Genomic DNA, 13,598 nt, shown 5'->3' with positions numbered 1-13,598 from the left:
CTTCGTGGCTTGAAGCGGGGGAAGATGCTTCATCATGAGGTAGAGATGCTGTTTTAGAGCTATTGTCACTGCGACAGATTAGGTACGGTGAAAAAATCCCATCATGTTCCTGAGTGGACTGACTTTCACTGGTCTTCCAGGTAAAGGCTGTGCTTTGTCACCTGTCTGCTGGTCATGTGTGAGGCTGCTGAACGATGCTGGTATTTGCTGTTTCTTGTACTGATCTCTCTTTAACTAGATGCGCTTCTCCTAAGACCAGCGGAGCAACAACAGGCAAAATGGCAACTGTGAGGTATGAACAAGGGGCAGAGCTGACAGAAGTGTCCAGGTGAGTGACATGAACCGCAGCAGTGTCTGCGTGTGGGATGTCTGGTGCCCTGTCTAGAGTTTTAGTGCTTTAAATATCACAAAGAGACTAATGATGGAGTGATTGAAGGTAATATAGCATATAGTCTTTGTATTTCCCCCTCCCCATATGCTGTTGTGATTGACTTGTTACAAGTAGTTTAAGAACTAATTGAGAAGCACAGAGCACCCAGCCCTGGTATAATAAGCTCATGGCAGTAAAGCCTGTTCTCTTCTAGCTTCCAGAGACAGTGTCAAGCTCTCTTGTAGAGCAATGTGCTCTTGCTATGCTCTTCTTAAAAGCCTCAAGTCTGAAGTTCGGAGTGTGTAGGGAGGAAATAGGTTCTTCTGGTATAACCTCACTCTCAGTAGTCAAAGACTAGATGTAGTAGCTTGTGGCAGAGAGCTTGTTCTAGCTTGGACAACAAGTAGATGTAAACTGCTCAGCAAAACAAACTCCCTCTGACAAAAGTGTTATCTAGAACTGAATTTTTGTGTGAGAGCACAGTGGAAACAGTGTACTTGGTCTTGGCTTCTGTTTTCTTTGTGTGGTAAAAATTGGCTTCCTAACCCAAAACACTGCTGTTTCTCATTCTTATTTTGACTTATTTTAATTACAGTAGAGGATAAGAAGGTGGCATTTGGTGCACTTCATGTGTCTACAAGTATAAGCAAGTGACCTGCAGGAAAATTGCTGTAGCAGCAGCAACCTGCTTTAATAAGTGAAGCATTTCAGCTGTACATTAAGTGGAAACTCCCTAGTGAATATCCCATAAGAATAATTGGGAAGCAAAGCTGAATGGCCATATGTCACTAGAGCTTTACTTCAGTTCTAGGAACAAAGTGAGGATATTGGTGTCTGGAGATACTAGAGCTGGAAAATTAGCTTTAAATGCCAAAATTATTGGGGGGTAGGGAGTCATTCCTCTCTTCAGCCTGATACTGAGTGCAGGTGGTGAACCATCAGTGCTGGTTGCTGACACTGTAGGAAATGCATCATTGAACTCTTTGCTTAGAAGGGGGTTAGCCCACACTGCAGAAGCAGTGCTGCTGCATGGGTCCCCTGTGGAGGATGAAGAGCACTTGGATCCTCTGAGTTGTTACACTAATACTTCAGACATGCTAGATTGCCTCAGAACAGCATGGAAACTTCATATTAATATACATATTAAATATTGTATATGCCCAAGAAGTAATGGTGCCAGCGACAGAGCCTCAGCAAACACTGTGGCTGTGCTATTACACAGCATGATATTTCTGTGGAGAAGGCTGAATTAGAACTCCTGGATTTGGATGTTACACTTTATTTTCTCTGAAGTCATCATGTGGCCTTCAGAGCTTCTCAGGTGGCTGAACAAAAACTTGATCTAAAGAAACACTTTTAAAGAAGTCATGGCAAGCAGCCACTATCCTAGAAAAATGCTGTTCTAGCACTACCTCAGCTGCTGCTGCTCTGGTATTCCAGTTTCCGGTCTAGTATCCTGCTCTGCACAAAAACATCTCTATGCTATGGCTTTTCCTGGTGGAAACATTAATACTCTGAACAAGTAGTTTACTGTATTAGTATTAATGTATTTCAGGCTCTCTGAAGCAATTTTGTATATGCATGTTTCCAGTGCTTCCAGGGTCTAGACTGGACTGTGTAAGTCCTCAGCAGACTCTTGAATACCCTGCCTCAAAACCCTTTATACTTTTGCTGAAAACATCTGTTCCCTTCCTCCCCCAAAAGAGAAACTTTTGAAAGATGGATTGCTAACAGGAACTTGGTCAGTACAAGCCCAGGGGTTCTGCTGTGCCAGCATATGGGAAGTGTTTCTTCCCCTTGTGCTATGCCTGTGCTCTGGCCCAGGCTGCTGCTCACTGCTCAGATAACAGTTAATGTTCTTTTCTCTGGAACAAGGAAGGGTAATGATGTATAAAGTTGACATCTGTACCAGCATGTGACTTGTTTTATTCTTCTGCCAGCTCTCCACCAGCAGCAGAAGAGCCCACAGTAAAGATTGATGATGGTCGTGATGAGGTTAACGAACCAGACAGCTGTTCCAGGTAAGCTAATGATATACTAAATGCCTTGCTTACCCCCACAAGGGGGAATTTATAAGCCTAAATAAGAAAGCAGGTGGCTTGATGAAGTAGAGATAAGCTCAGTAAATCACTTGATATTGACATTTGTTCTAGTACGTAATAAAGACAAGTAAGTTCAGGAAGCTTCTTTATGCCTCTAGAGATGAAAGCTCAACCCAAGAACTATCTAAAAGACCATTATAGTGGGGAGAATGAGTAGTCCAAACTGCATTGATTAAATTTTCCTACAGGAATGAGTTTGGGAGAGCAAAGAAGAACAAATGGTGAAAAAAATGAGGTGAATGAGTATCTGAAGCAAATGATAAGCATCATGCCCCTGTCAAGACTGAACTGTCTGAACTTGCTAGTGATTAACTTGGTTCTTGAAGTAGTTATTTTCTAACTGTTTAGCTCTTGTCACCAGATTACTAATTCTTATAGCATACTTAGTCAAGCCAGTGACAAGTGAATAGACCTGTTTCTCTGTTCCTGCAGCTCAAGAACAGTAAGATTAAGCCTGTTATCTCAGGTCTTCTATGTGACAACATGGGGTTTTTTAGAATTCAGAAGCTGGTGTTTACAAATGCATTTCACAGAGGCTTTCAGCTAAGTGTGTGAGCAAATGTACCACATTCTTCTTCAACTGATTTAAGGTGTTGTCAGGCCAAATTGGAGCAGTGTGTATATATTTCACCCCTTAGTGCACCTAATAGAGGTACTTGTCCTTAGGCTGTGGAAGTTTAAATCGTGGTGCACCTCCTATCTTTGCATTGTGGGATTGATTGGGCAGAGACATAGGCCAATAAGCTGTTAGTGTAATTATTGAAGTGCTTCCTTAAATAGGTGTTCTAAATTCAAGCAGAACTTCCTATATGTTAGGCTGCCTTCCAGATGAGACAACTTATTACATCCTTGACTTCCATGGGAAAAGTGGATATGGCAACCTAAGTATCTCCTCCTGCTTAAGGAGGCAGATGTTTTCTGGCTAGATCTTCTTCCTTATTTTAAAGTTTGAACTTAATAATGAGAAGTATGGGCTAATTCAGTAAGCCCAGTAAGATGCTTCCTCATCACTTCAAAGATAGCCAGCCTTGTCTTAAATAGAGTTACTGAGGTGTTAAGGATATGCACCAGGTGGAATGCAGTGCTCTAGTTACCCGAGAGGAAACAAGTAGCTCACACGAGATCACTGGAGTGCAATATGCATGATTGAGCTAATGAAGACTTCCTGTAATAGTGGTTTCTCTGGTGGTGGTGAGAGGGGAAGTGCGGTAACTGAATATAACAGGAAAGATGGGGTAGATATGTGAACAATCCAAAAGGAATCTAACAATGATTTTTGTCAGTATATCAGAACTTTTGGTAGATCCTAGTGTTAGTTGTATACTTGGAGAAGATGTTGTCTTTTAAGTGTCTTCTGAGTGCTTACAGTAGTTAAGTAATACCAAGATTACTTGGCAGATCAGCAATCTGTTTTTCAAACTGTCAGAACTTGGGGTTTGCAGATAATTGCTTCTACCTTAGTTCTTGGTGTAGCCTAAAGAGACTTTCGGCTAGTAAGATAGTTACACAAAGGCTTTAAACCAGAAGGCTTAGAGGATGCCAAGGAGGCAACAAATCTTCCATAACTGAAAACAGGATCTGGAACTCTGCTAGGGCTGGAGATAAGTTCTTTCAGTTGTGAGAGTTAACTTAATAATTCATTTTCTTAAAAGCCACTTGAGTCTTCAATCTGAAAACCAAACCAATATTTCCTTTTAAAGGTAGAAGAGGGATTTGTCTTCCTCTATTCCAAGAGCACAGAAGCAGTAGTAGAGATGTTAACAAGTGCAGCCTTTTCCAAGCTTGGGGAAAAAAGTCCTTTGATATAATAAGCTAATATCTTGAACAAGACGCCTTAAGAGATCTTAAGAGATGCCTTTAACCTTCCTCTTGACCAATAGCTACTGTATAAGCCCTCTTCTTAAAGCTTATAACTGAGTATTAAGCCTGATTCTAGTGTCACTGGAATTGTCACACTGAATAGCGTTATGCATAAAGTACATACTGCTGTACTTCTAGGGTCTGTACCTGATGCATGCTGCTTCTAACAAGTGATCAAAGTATTGCTTTCAAGTACTGTCTTAACATATACTTCATAAATGCAACTGAATAATCTCCTCTCAAAGAAATCACTGCTATACAGAATTCTAAACCCAAAAGAATATCAACAAAAGAATAACTGGTTTTGTGGCTAATAGCAGTAGCAAAATGTCACTTGTCTTGATGCCAATTCTCTTCTCTTGCAGTTCAATTAGGAGAAAAATTTCCCCATTTGTGATGTCATTTGGATTCAGGTAAAAGATCACAATTGTAATGATATGGGCACAGTAGTAATAGTCCTTATTTTTCATGTAAGAACTTGAAGAGTTATTCAAACAACAGTGACTCCAGCCTGCTCTGTCTGGAAAGTACTGAATCCCCTATCACCCCCTGAAAGGGTGAGTTGAGAAAAATACTTTAATTGTGAAAGAAGTCTTAAACAGATATGACTACATTCTCCAAAGAGAACTGAAAGTCAGAACTGTAAATGCCATTGACTTGGATAAAAAGCTCTTTAATGGCTTACTCCAGGCTGTGGCAGCCTTTGAACAACCAGCTGGTCAGTTGTGTGCAGTCTGGGTGCTGGAATAAAGTAAGCCATTAAAGACAGTTATTTTTAAGGGGCTACAGTAAGTCATGAATGGGAGGGAAGGTGAGTAAGCTGAAAGACAGCACTGACAAGTACTTAAGTGCCTTAAAGCATTTGGGTTTGCACCACTTCAAGGTAGCTGTGGAATTATGGGTTAATAACTATAGCTGAGTCTGAGGTAAATGTACAATTCTACATGGATTATGTACTCTGTGCAGATCACTTTAAAAAATGCAATTTGAATCCTTCAGCTGCTTATACAAGGAGGCCTCAGTCTGTATAAGAGAGCACACTCTCATTGTAACAGTTTAAAACCAAAATCTGGGCTTCTGCTCTTCAGTCAATAAATGTCACCAGTTTATTCCTACCTTTCAAGTTGTATTTCTCTTTTTTGCAGAGTATTTGGAGTTGTACTTATTATTGTGGACATGATAGTCGTGATTGTGGATCTTGCTATCAGTGAGAAGAAAAAGGGTCTTAGAGAGATTCTTGAAGTCGTTTCCCTGGCAATAGCACTTTTCTTTCTCGTTGATGTTCTCCTGAGGGTGTTTGTTGAAGGGTAAGACATGGGTAAAAGCTATGTCAGTGTTTAAAGCCTTCAGGCTAGTAAAGAAGCAATACTTCAAGCTTGGTCTATGAACATGGATGCCCTGTAGGTTAATATTCTGGTCATAGACAATGGCCACATCTCTTGGCTGTGTATAATGGCTATTACCCTTGTGTAGAATAATTTGTAAAGTGCTTTTGGTATATGTGAGCACTTGGAAATTGTATCAGCTTTGCTATGACTTATATGTGTAGACCAAGTAAAAGATTATTTTCTTAGTGAGTCTTCAATGCTTAGTGTTAAGAACTACTTCAGGAGGGCTTGTCTCTAGCAGTACTTATGTATAGGTGGTTCTCTTCCTGAAGATATGTTTCAATCTTTGCTCTCCATATGGGCATCTGTCTAAAACTCTCCTTTGTTTCAGCTTCAGGAACTATTTCCGGTCCAAGCTGAATATTTTGGATGCACTCATAGTGGTGGGCACTTTGTTAATTAACATGATTTATTGCTTCTCAGACTTTACTGCAGCAGAACAGATACCAAGGTAAGAATGGTATGGCAGCTGTTAACTGTGAGCACTCTTTTTGATAGTCCTCTAAGAATTTTCTTGGGCATATCTAAGGTAGATGTGTGCATACTAGGTCATGAATGTGGCTGTAGTAGTATTTCATGGTACAGACTAATGAAGGATAGACACAACTAACTTTGGTCTACAGTTATGTTGTAGACTGTCCCTGTCTCAAAAGCAGAGGTGATCTAAATATATCAGTTGGGGTAACTAAAAGTGAATAGTGAGGCCATCAAATGCTCCAGCTCGGGCATTTTTTGGGGGAAGGTGTGCAGCAGCCCTTACAAAGAGATTCTGAAGAAGGTCAGAAAGAAGAGTTAGATTATAATAGCAAATGGAACAGACAACTGAGGGAGGATCTCCATCTAATGGATCTTGAAATAGAAATTGTTGCCACAGTCTCGTTCCCTCCACCTTGCTTTCCCAAAAGCCCCATGGTAACATATGTTTAACTTTTTTCAGCTGTGCTCTGGGGAGGGGAAACCTGCTGTTTATGTGCATAAGTTAATTTAAGTCATATTTCCATCTGATTTCTGTAGCTTGATCAGATGATTACCTGTGAGAGGAATCCGTTCCTGATGGAGACAGAACTACAACTCTAAGATTAGCTTATGTGCAGTAGATTTGAATTAGTGAAACTTGCTTGCATCAGCCAGGGAAAGAAGTTGAGCTTTTTTATTTAAAAAAAATCTCCCCAATTCGACTGTCTACTGGGCACAGGAGGGAAATCTTCTAGAAGAAACCAATGCAAAGTCTAGTTATTGAAGAATCCAGAGTTGGACAAACATCTGGAAGTACTAGTTGTCTCCAAATGTCAGCTAAATTCAGGTGTTGGAAAGTAGAACTGTCAAAGGAATAGCTTTTACATCCTCAGAATCATAAAAGGCTGCATTAATCTGAGTTTAATGATTACTTTCCATCTCTCTGGCCACACTTTTCTAAAGCAGCTTTCATCTTATGGCAGTGTCTAGTTAAAGGCAGGAGAAATAGCCCTGTGACAGGGTAATCTGCACTGCTGTCTCTACTAAGCTATGTTAGCAGTAGGCCTGATCTTGCATGATCCATCCTGTTGTAGACTGGTGTGTGCAAGTTCTTGTATTCTGACTTGCTGAAGTTGATGGGGATTTAGAATAGGCTTTTGAGTCATAAAGAAGTTAGTTGATGCTCTCAGAAGATATTCAGCTGGGCCCTACTATCTCACTAATTCTTGAGACCCTCTGTAAGGCCTCTCTTGTTAAGGGCTCTTCAGTCCTGTTCTGACCAAAATATTACTGGCACTAGCTAATCACAGAATATTAGGGATTGGAAGGGACCTCAAAAGATCATCTAGTCCAATCCCCTTGCCAGAGCAGGAACCTAAATGAAATTACACAGGAAGGTGTCCAGGTGGGTCTTGAATGTCTCCAGAGAAGGAGACTCCACAACCCCCCTGGGCAGCCTGTTCCAGTGCTTCGTCACCCTCACTGTAAAGAAGTTCCTTCTGAAGTTTAAGCGGAACCTCCTGTGTTCCAGCTCACACCCATTGCCCCTTGTCCTGCCATTGGGCATCACTGAGAAGAGCCTGGCTCCATCCTCCTGACATCTGCCCTTAACATATTTGTAAACATTAATGAGGTCACCCCTCAGTCGCCTCTTCTCCAAGCTAAAGAGACCCATCTCCCTCAGCCTTTCCTCATCAGGGAGATGCTCCACTCCCTTAATCATCTTGGTGGCTCTGCGCTGGACTCTCTCAGGCAGTTCCGTGTCCTTCCTGAACTGTGGGGCCCAGAACTGGACACAATATTCCAGATGCAGCCTCACCAGGGCTTAGACTTGGCTAAATCTAGAAATGAGATGGTCTTCCCACCTGACACTCCAGTAGTGTCCACACAATCCAGCTATTTCCCAGTAGCCCCCCTGGAGTTTATAACTTTCCTTTCATTCTAGACCTTCCTCAAGAAACAAACACCAGTCTTTAAGTACCTGATATACCTCAGAATAATTAGAATTTGAGCAGCTCTTATATGAATGAGAGTAAATATGTGACAAGTGCCATTTTGGTGGCTATCTATAGAGGTAACATGTCCTGACGGAGGAATATGTTCTCTAATGGTTTCTAATCTGGTCTAGCTGGGTGTGCATTAGGATGAGTTACCTATTTCTTGAAGTCTAACCTATAAAAGAACACTGAGGAATGAGAGCTAGGTATTGGTCTGGGAGCTAATGCTTAACTGGCTAACTTCCTGAAGGGGAGAATGCAAGCTGCTTTCCACAGTTGGGGTTAAGGCTGGGGAGAGGGACTACAGAGTCTTCAGTCCAGTGTAGGTTCATCTCCTTGGCTGCTAGCTCAATTCTGTTTTGAAAACAGCAGGGTGATCTTGGACTAGGAAAGATATGGGGGGGTGGGGAACCTGAGGGTTTCCTCCAGGTGTCCAGGACAACCTTGTCTTGCTGACTTTAAGCTCCACATCAGTGGAGAGCAGGCTGTCTCCAACTGGAGGTGATGGGATAGTGATTCCATAATATTTGTCCCCCTTACTGTACATATTCACCAGGATTCTTACCAAAGTGTATTGAGATTTGAAAGATGTGCATATGCTCCTTAAAAGTATATGCTCAAATACCTCCTTAAGGAATTCATGTTAGTTTGCCCTAGTCCCTAAGGGTATGCAAAAGCAGCTGCCCCTCTTCAGTTGTTCTGGTAGAACCACTCACATAAGCATCTTGCCTGCTTCAAAGTCCAACGGCAGTTCAAAGTTCCTCAAACCAAATCATCTGCTCAGGTTGCTGAATGATTAAACACAGGGTTTATACTGATCTGTTTTCATGTTTCTTAAGGCATGATGTGTGTGTGTGTGTATATATATATATATATATATAGCCTATCTAGCTTCTCTTTTCAACTATTGTTGAGGTGGCTACTTACACTTAAGTGTGTACTTCAGAATAAGCTTCAAGGAACAAGAGTTTGGGGATAATAACATAGGTAGTGTTAAGGGAATTTGTCGCTTGCTGGGCAGAGGTGCCTGTGAAAGTCTTTTCAAGCAAGTAGGGGGTTTCCTATTTCTGTTAGCTGTTCAGAACATGTACTTCCAAAAAACCTTAATAAAACCATGGTATTCTTCAAGCATAGTATTCTTTCTCCAAGATCAGACTGACAAGTCCTAGTCTTTTTAACTAGGTTTAACTTCTAAGTTTAAAACAAAGCTTTAAACTGTCTCTGAAACAGCTTTTAAATAGCTTCAGGCTTTGCATCTAAGTGTAATTGTGTTCATTTTCTTTCATGGGGAATCTGACTCTCCTCTAGAATGGTTAATTTCCTCCGAGTTCTGAGAATTGTCATCTTAATAAGAATATTTCGCCTGGCTTCACAAAAGAAGCAACTTGAAGTGGTGACCAGGAGAATGGTAAGTTGGCCTCTTAATATATCTAGGCTACTATTTCTGTTTCCAATTCTATCTCTTGCTCCACGGAACCATCAATGGTGAGTAGCAAGACTGCCCATAGCCTGTTAGTCTACAACTGATAATATTGCCTGAGCAGCATCCCTGGTCAGTGTCACTGACAGGGTACTGGAGCTTTGCCTCCAACTTCAGCATAGCTAATAATTCTTAACTTTGCTCAAGTAGGCAGCAACTCAACCTGAAAGGCCAGCATAGCAAAGTATTGCCACGCCATGGTGATAACTTCTACCTTGTGTGGTACATCGACTGTTTTCCCTCACGTGGGGGAGGATAGGAATTTTAATGCTTCTGCTGCTTCTTCCAGGTGAAAACAAAACAACCTAGCTGTTGAAGCCCTATCTGTTGTAAATGCTTCTTATTTTCATCAGGGGTAACAAGTGGTACTTGAAGCTTCAAGTATGTCCTCTTGCTCAGGAATAAACATCTTGGTTAAGCTGCCTTTAACTTTCTTCTTCCTTCTTTTAGCCCCCAAACACTCAAATAGCAATGACAGATTCATGCTGCAGTCTGCAAAGAATCTGTAGTGCTCTTTCCACTAGAGTAAACTTTGATACTTCATGGTAAAAATTCTGTGTGGAGTTTCTACCTACAACTTAACACAGATGTTGCTCTTGGCTAATGCTGTGAACTTTGCTATAGCAAAATGAGGCTCTGCCACTCATGACTTAACTTCAGAGTCTAGATGGTTGATTTTTCTTAGTAACACACAACACTTGTTGATCTTTAGCATTCCTTTGGAAGAGTAACTACTCTTTTTTCTTTTTTGGCAGGTCTCTGAAAACAAAAGGCGTTATATGAAAGATGGCTTTGATTTGGATCTCACTTATGTTACTGGTTTGTAGAAGCAAATGTCACTTTATAGCATGTTACATCCTGCTAACACTAGTTATTCAGTTAATAAGTACTTGACATGAAATACAGGCAATGTTTTGGACTAGTGAAATTTAAATATTAAGTCAAACCAGGCCTGCTTTTCTGTGGGATTTTGAAATATGGATTCCTGACTCTGACACTTCTCAAGAATTAGCCTTCTGGGAGAGAGGTTGTATGTGCTGTGTGTAGTGATAGAAATTCTCCTGAAGCCTAGGGAACCAGAGCTGAGAAACTAATGACTAACTCATAGTACTTTTGATTGTGATTCTATGGAGACTGGCACTTAATGGCAGCTGATGCTTCAGGAAGCATTATTCTCCTGCTCTAGCTATACTAAATGCAGAAGAAAACCTCTCAGAAATGGGTAGGTGGTTCTTATAATTAGGGTAGAAATAGGCTGTTTCATAGTGATGTTGCTCTCAATCATGTAGTTCCTACCTGTGGGGAGGGTTCCCTCTGTTACTTCTGACTGCTGTCTTTTCCACAGATCGCATTATTGCCATGTCATTTCCATCTTCTGGGAAGCAGTCTTTCTACAGGAACCCTATAGAGGTAAAAAAAATAATCTCTCATTTACCATGTTCAGTATCTCTGACTGTTACTTCACTTCTAGGTTCCCACTAATTTGCATGTGGACTAGATTGTCAAGTCAATCCTAGTCCTGCTGACTTGGCTGGTTGGAATGACTAAATGGTGGTCTCCACTGCGCTGCACTGTTTGTGCTGTAGTTTCTTAGCTAAGCCTAGTGGGATGTACCTCACAGTGTGGACACACTAGTGCTCTGATGCTCCTGTTTGGAATGTTTCAGAGAGCCAAGTCAGTTCTGTCCCAGGCTAGTACTAGTATGGGTGATGGGAACTGTACACTCATCTAAATAAAGATATTTAAAAAGTCTTTGTTAATACCCTTCAGAGTTATGCTGCCTGATGCTGTGGAGACCTAAATATATAGGGCAGATAGTTGCAGTAATACTTTTATTCTCAACAAGAACCTGAGCTATTGGGCTGGAGAGGCCTGCTGTCCTAGGGCTGTTTATGAATGCAGTTGCTGACCCCACCTGGGGGGTGGGGAAACTAGGTGGCAGTGGAAATAAGGAGCAAAGCATTAGCTACTCTGAACTTGTATCTTGTTACTGCTTTAGGAAGTTGCAAGATTTTTGGACACCAAACATGCAGACCACTATAAAGTCTACAATCTCTGCAGTAAGTATGTTTAGCTGCAACTGTATTGAAACACTGCTAAACAGAAAAACATCTCTTCAAGGTATGATGCTGGAAATGCCAGATCTCCAAGAATTTAAAGTCTGTTAAAAGTACACAGCTGTCTGACAACCTTCTTTCCTCAATGTGGCTATTGACTTTGAGCATCTAATATGTTGTACCAAAGCTTGTTATGGAGATACTGGATGTCTTGCAGTTTGGACTTCCTTGTTCATGCTGAACAATTGCTTTAATGTTCCAAAACTCTTACTAAAGAAGTAGAAGACCAAACCTGGGATAAAACTTGATGTGATGTTGGAGGATTTTTTATAATGAAGGTTTAGAAGAATGAAGTGAATGAATAGTTAAAAGCTCTTCTGTTTAGAGGTGTCTAAAACAATTGAAAATACTTTAAGAACAACTATCCTGTGGTTTCTGCTTTCATAGTAGAGCATCAGAGCTGGAAGCAGACAAGGTATGATATAGAAGCATCTGAAGTCCTGAAGAAGCAGAAGGGTCACAGATAAGGAGTGTGGTGTTAGCAGCTCCTTATCACTTTGTAGGTGGTCGTTGCTGTGATTGACCCTGACAGTACCTCAGAACACTGTCTTTCAGATCCCTAAAGAGCCCCTATGGAAGTCATGGCCACCTGGGCCTGAAGGTGAATTTTCACTGAAAAGTGAGAGGTGTGAAACTAGAAACTAAGCAAGCATGGTTTTTAGCCAAACTACCTCACAGCTTTTTCACTTTGATCTGTCTGTTTTTACTACTGTACTTCAAACATGAGTATATGCTCAGACCAGCAGCTGTGTGTCACAAGAAACTTTCTTTGTGAGTATAGTCCCTTTCCTGGTATAACTCCAGATCTTTCCTTGTAGGTGAAAAAGGCTATGACCCCAAGTACTTCCACTACAGGGTGGAAAGGATCTTTATTGATGACCACAATGTCCCAACACTACAGTGAGTCTTGTCGAGAAATACGTACATCATGATAGTTCTGTGTGGGCATTTGCTTTGAGCCGTTAATTTCCATCTTATCTAGGGACATGCTGAAATTCACTGCCAGTGTCCGTGAATGGATGAGTCAAGATGAGAAGAACATCATTGCAATTCACTGTAAAGGAGGCAAAGGTAGGACTTCTCACATGTAATCTGTGTATGCTACAAATCACATGTTACTCTTGTCACAGCTTCTTTGATGTAAGTATGGCCTTAAGCCATAGCATGAGATGAGTTTAGAGTGTAACTTGAAAAATTCTGCAGACACTGACGAGCAACAGTATAGTGTTATGTATTCAGTATTACAGAATTCCATTTCTAGGTATCCCAAACTGGTTCTTAACCTATGCTGGCATATGATCTCTTAAAATGGTCTTCAATAACTTCCTGCTGTCCTTGACTGCTGGGACAGCAGTCCCCCAGGAGAACCTGGGGATGGAGGTACTGAAACTGCTATCAAAAGTGCTAAGCTGCTGCTTTGGCTCCCTGTCAGCCAGTCACCCACAGTGAATATCCTGCACTGCAATACACCTTAAGCTTCTTAATTTCTTGTGGTGTAGGGGTGTAATGTTGTGGGTACTGCCGGATCTTAAATCAAGGTACACAGGGTATTATGTGAATAGAGTGCAATGTAGTCTTATGGGGACAGGCTAGTCAAAGCTACTGCGCATGAGCTGACCTGTGGGTGCTATCCAGAACCAGTAGCAGTGTGGGAGCTGTTGAAGTGCATAGATGGCTGTGCAAATAAGCCAAATCTTCAGCTGCCTGCTGTTACTACTGCAAATAGTTGGCTTAAATCAGGTGGTTACTTAACATAAAGGCAGCTGTTTCTCCCACTTGGAACCATAGTTTAAAAGGCTTTGCAAAACTGAACATTGAAACTACCTGC

General features: G+C 41.2%; 1 protein-coding gene across 1 annotated transcript in view; it reads left to right on the top strand.

The window, feature by feature from the left end:
• Nucleotides 1-238: 238 nt before the first annotated feature.
• Nucleotides 239-13,598, top strand: part of LOC104523893 (phosphatidylinositol 3,4,5-trisphosphate 3-phosphatase TPTE2) — a gene marked incomplete at its 5' end in the record, with an annotated part of 19,495 nt that continues 6,135 nt past the window's right edge. Inside the window, 11 exons of the mRNA XM_010166616.2 lie at nt 239-328; nt 2,311-2,391; nt 4,698-4,745; nt 5,478-5,639; nt 6,052-6,171; nt 9,482-9,581; nt 10,409-10,472; nt 10,999-11,063; nt 11,653-11,713; nt 12,589-12,670; nt 12,753-12,841. Of these exons, the coding sequence (XP_010164918.2) occupies nt 239-328; nt 2,311-2,391; nt 4,698-4,745; nt 5,478-5,639; nt 6,052-6,171; nt 9,482-9,581; nt 10,409-10,472; nt 10,999-11,063; nt 11,653-11,713; nt 12,589-12,670; nt 12,753-12,841 (962 nt within the window). The remainder of the gene's footprint in view (nt 329-2,310; nt 2,392-4,697; nt 4,746-5,477; nt 5,640-6,051; nt 6,172-9,481; nt 9,582-10,408; nt 10,473-10,998; nt 11,064-11,652; nt 11,714-12,588; nt 12,671-12,752; nt 12,842-13,598) is intronic.

This window comes from Antrostomus carolinensis, unplaced genomic scaffold (assembly GCF_000700745.2).
Source record: "Antrostomus carolinensis isolate BGI_N321 unplaced genomic scaffold, ASM70074v2 scaffold52714, whole genome shotgun sequence".
In the NCBI taxonomy this organism is placed as follows: Eukaryota; Metazoa; Chordata; class Aves; order Caprimulgiformes; family Caprimulgidae; genus Antrostomus; species Antrostomus carolinensis.
Note: the sequence above shows the minus strand (reverse complement) of the source record. Positions and strands in the feature narration are given on the sequence as shown.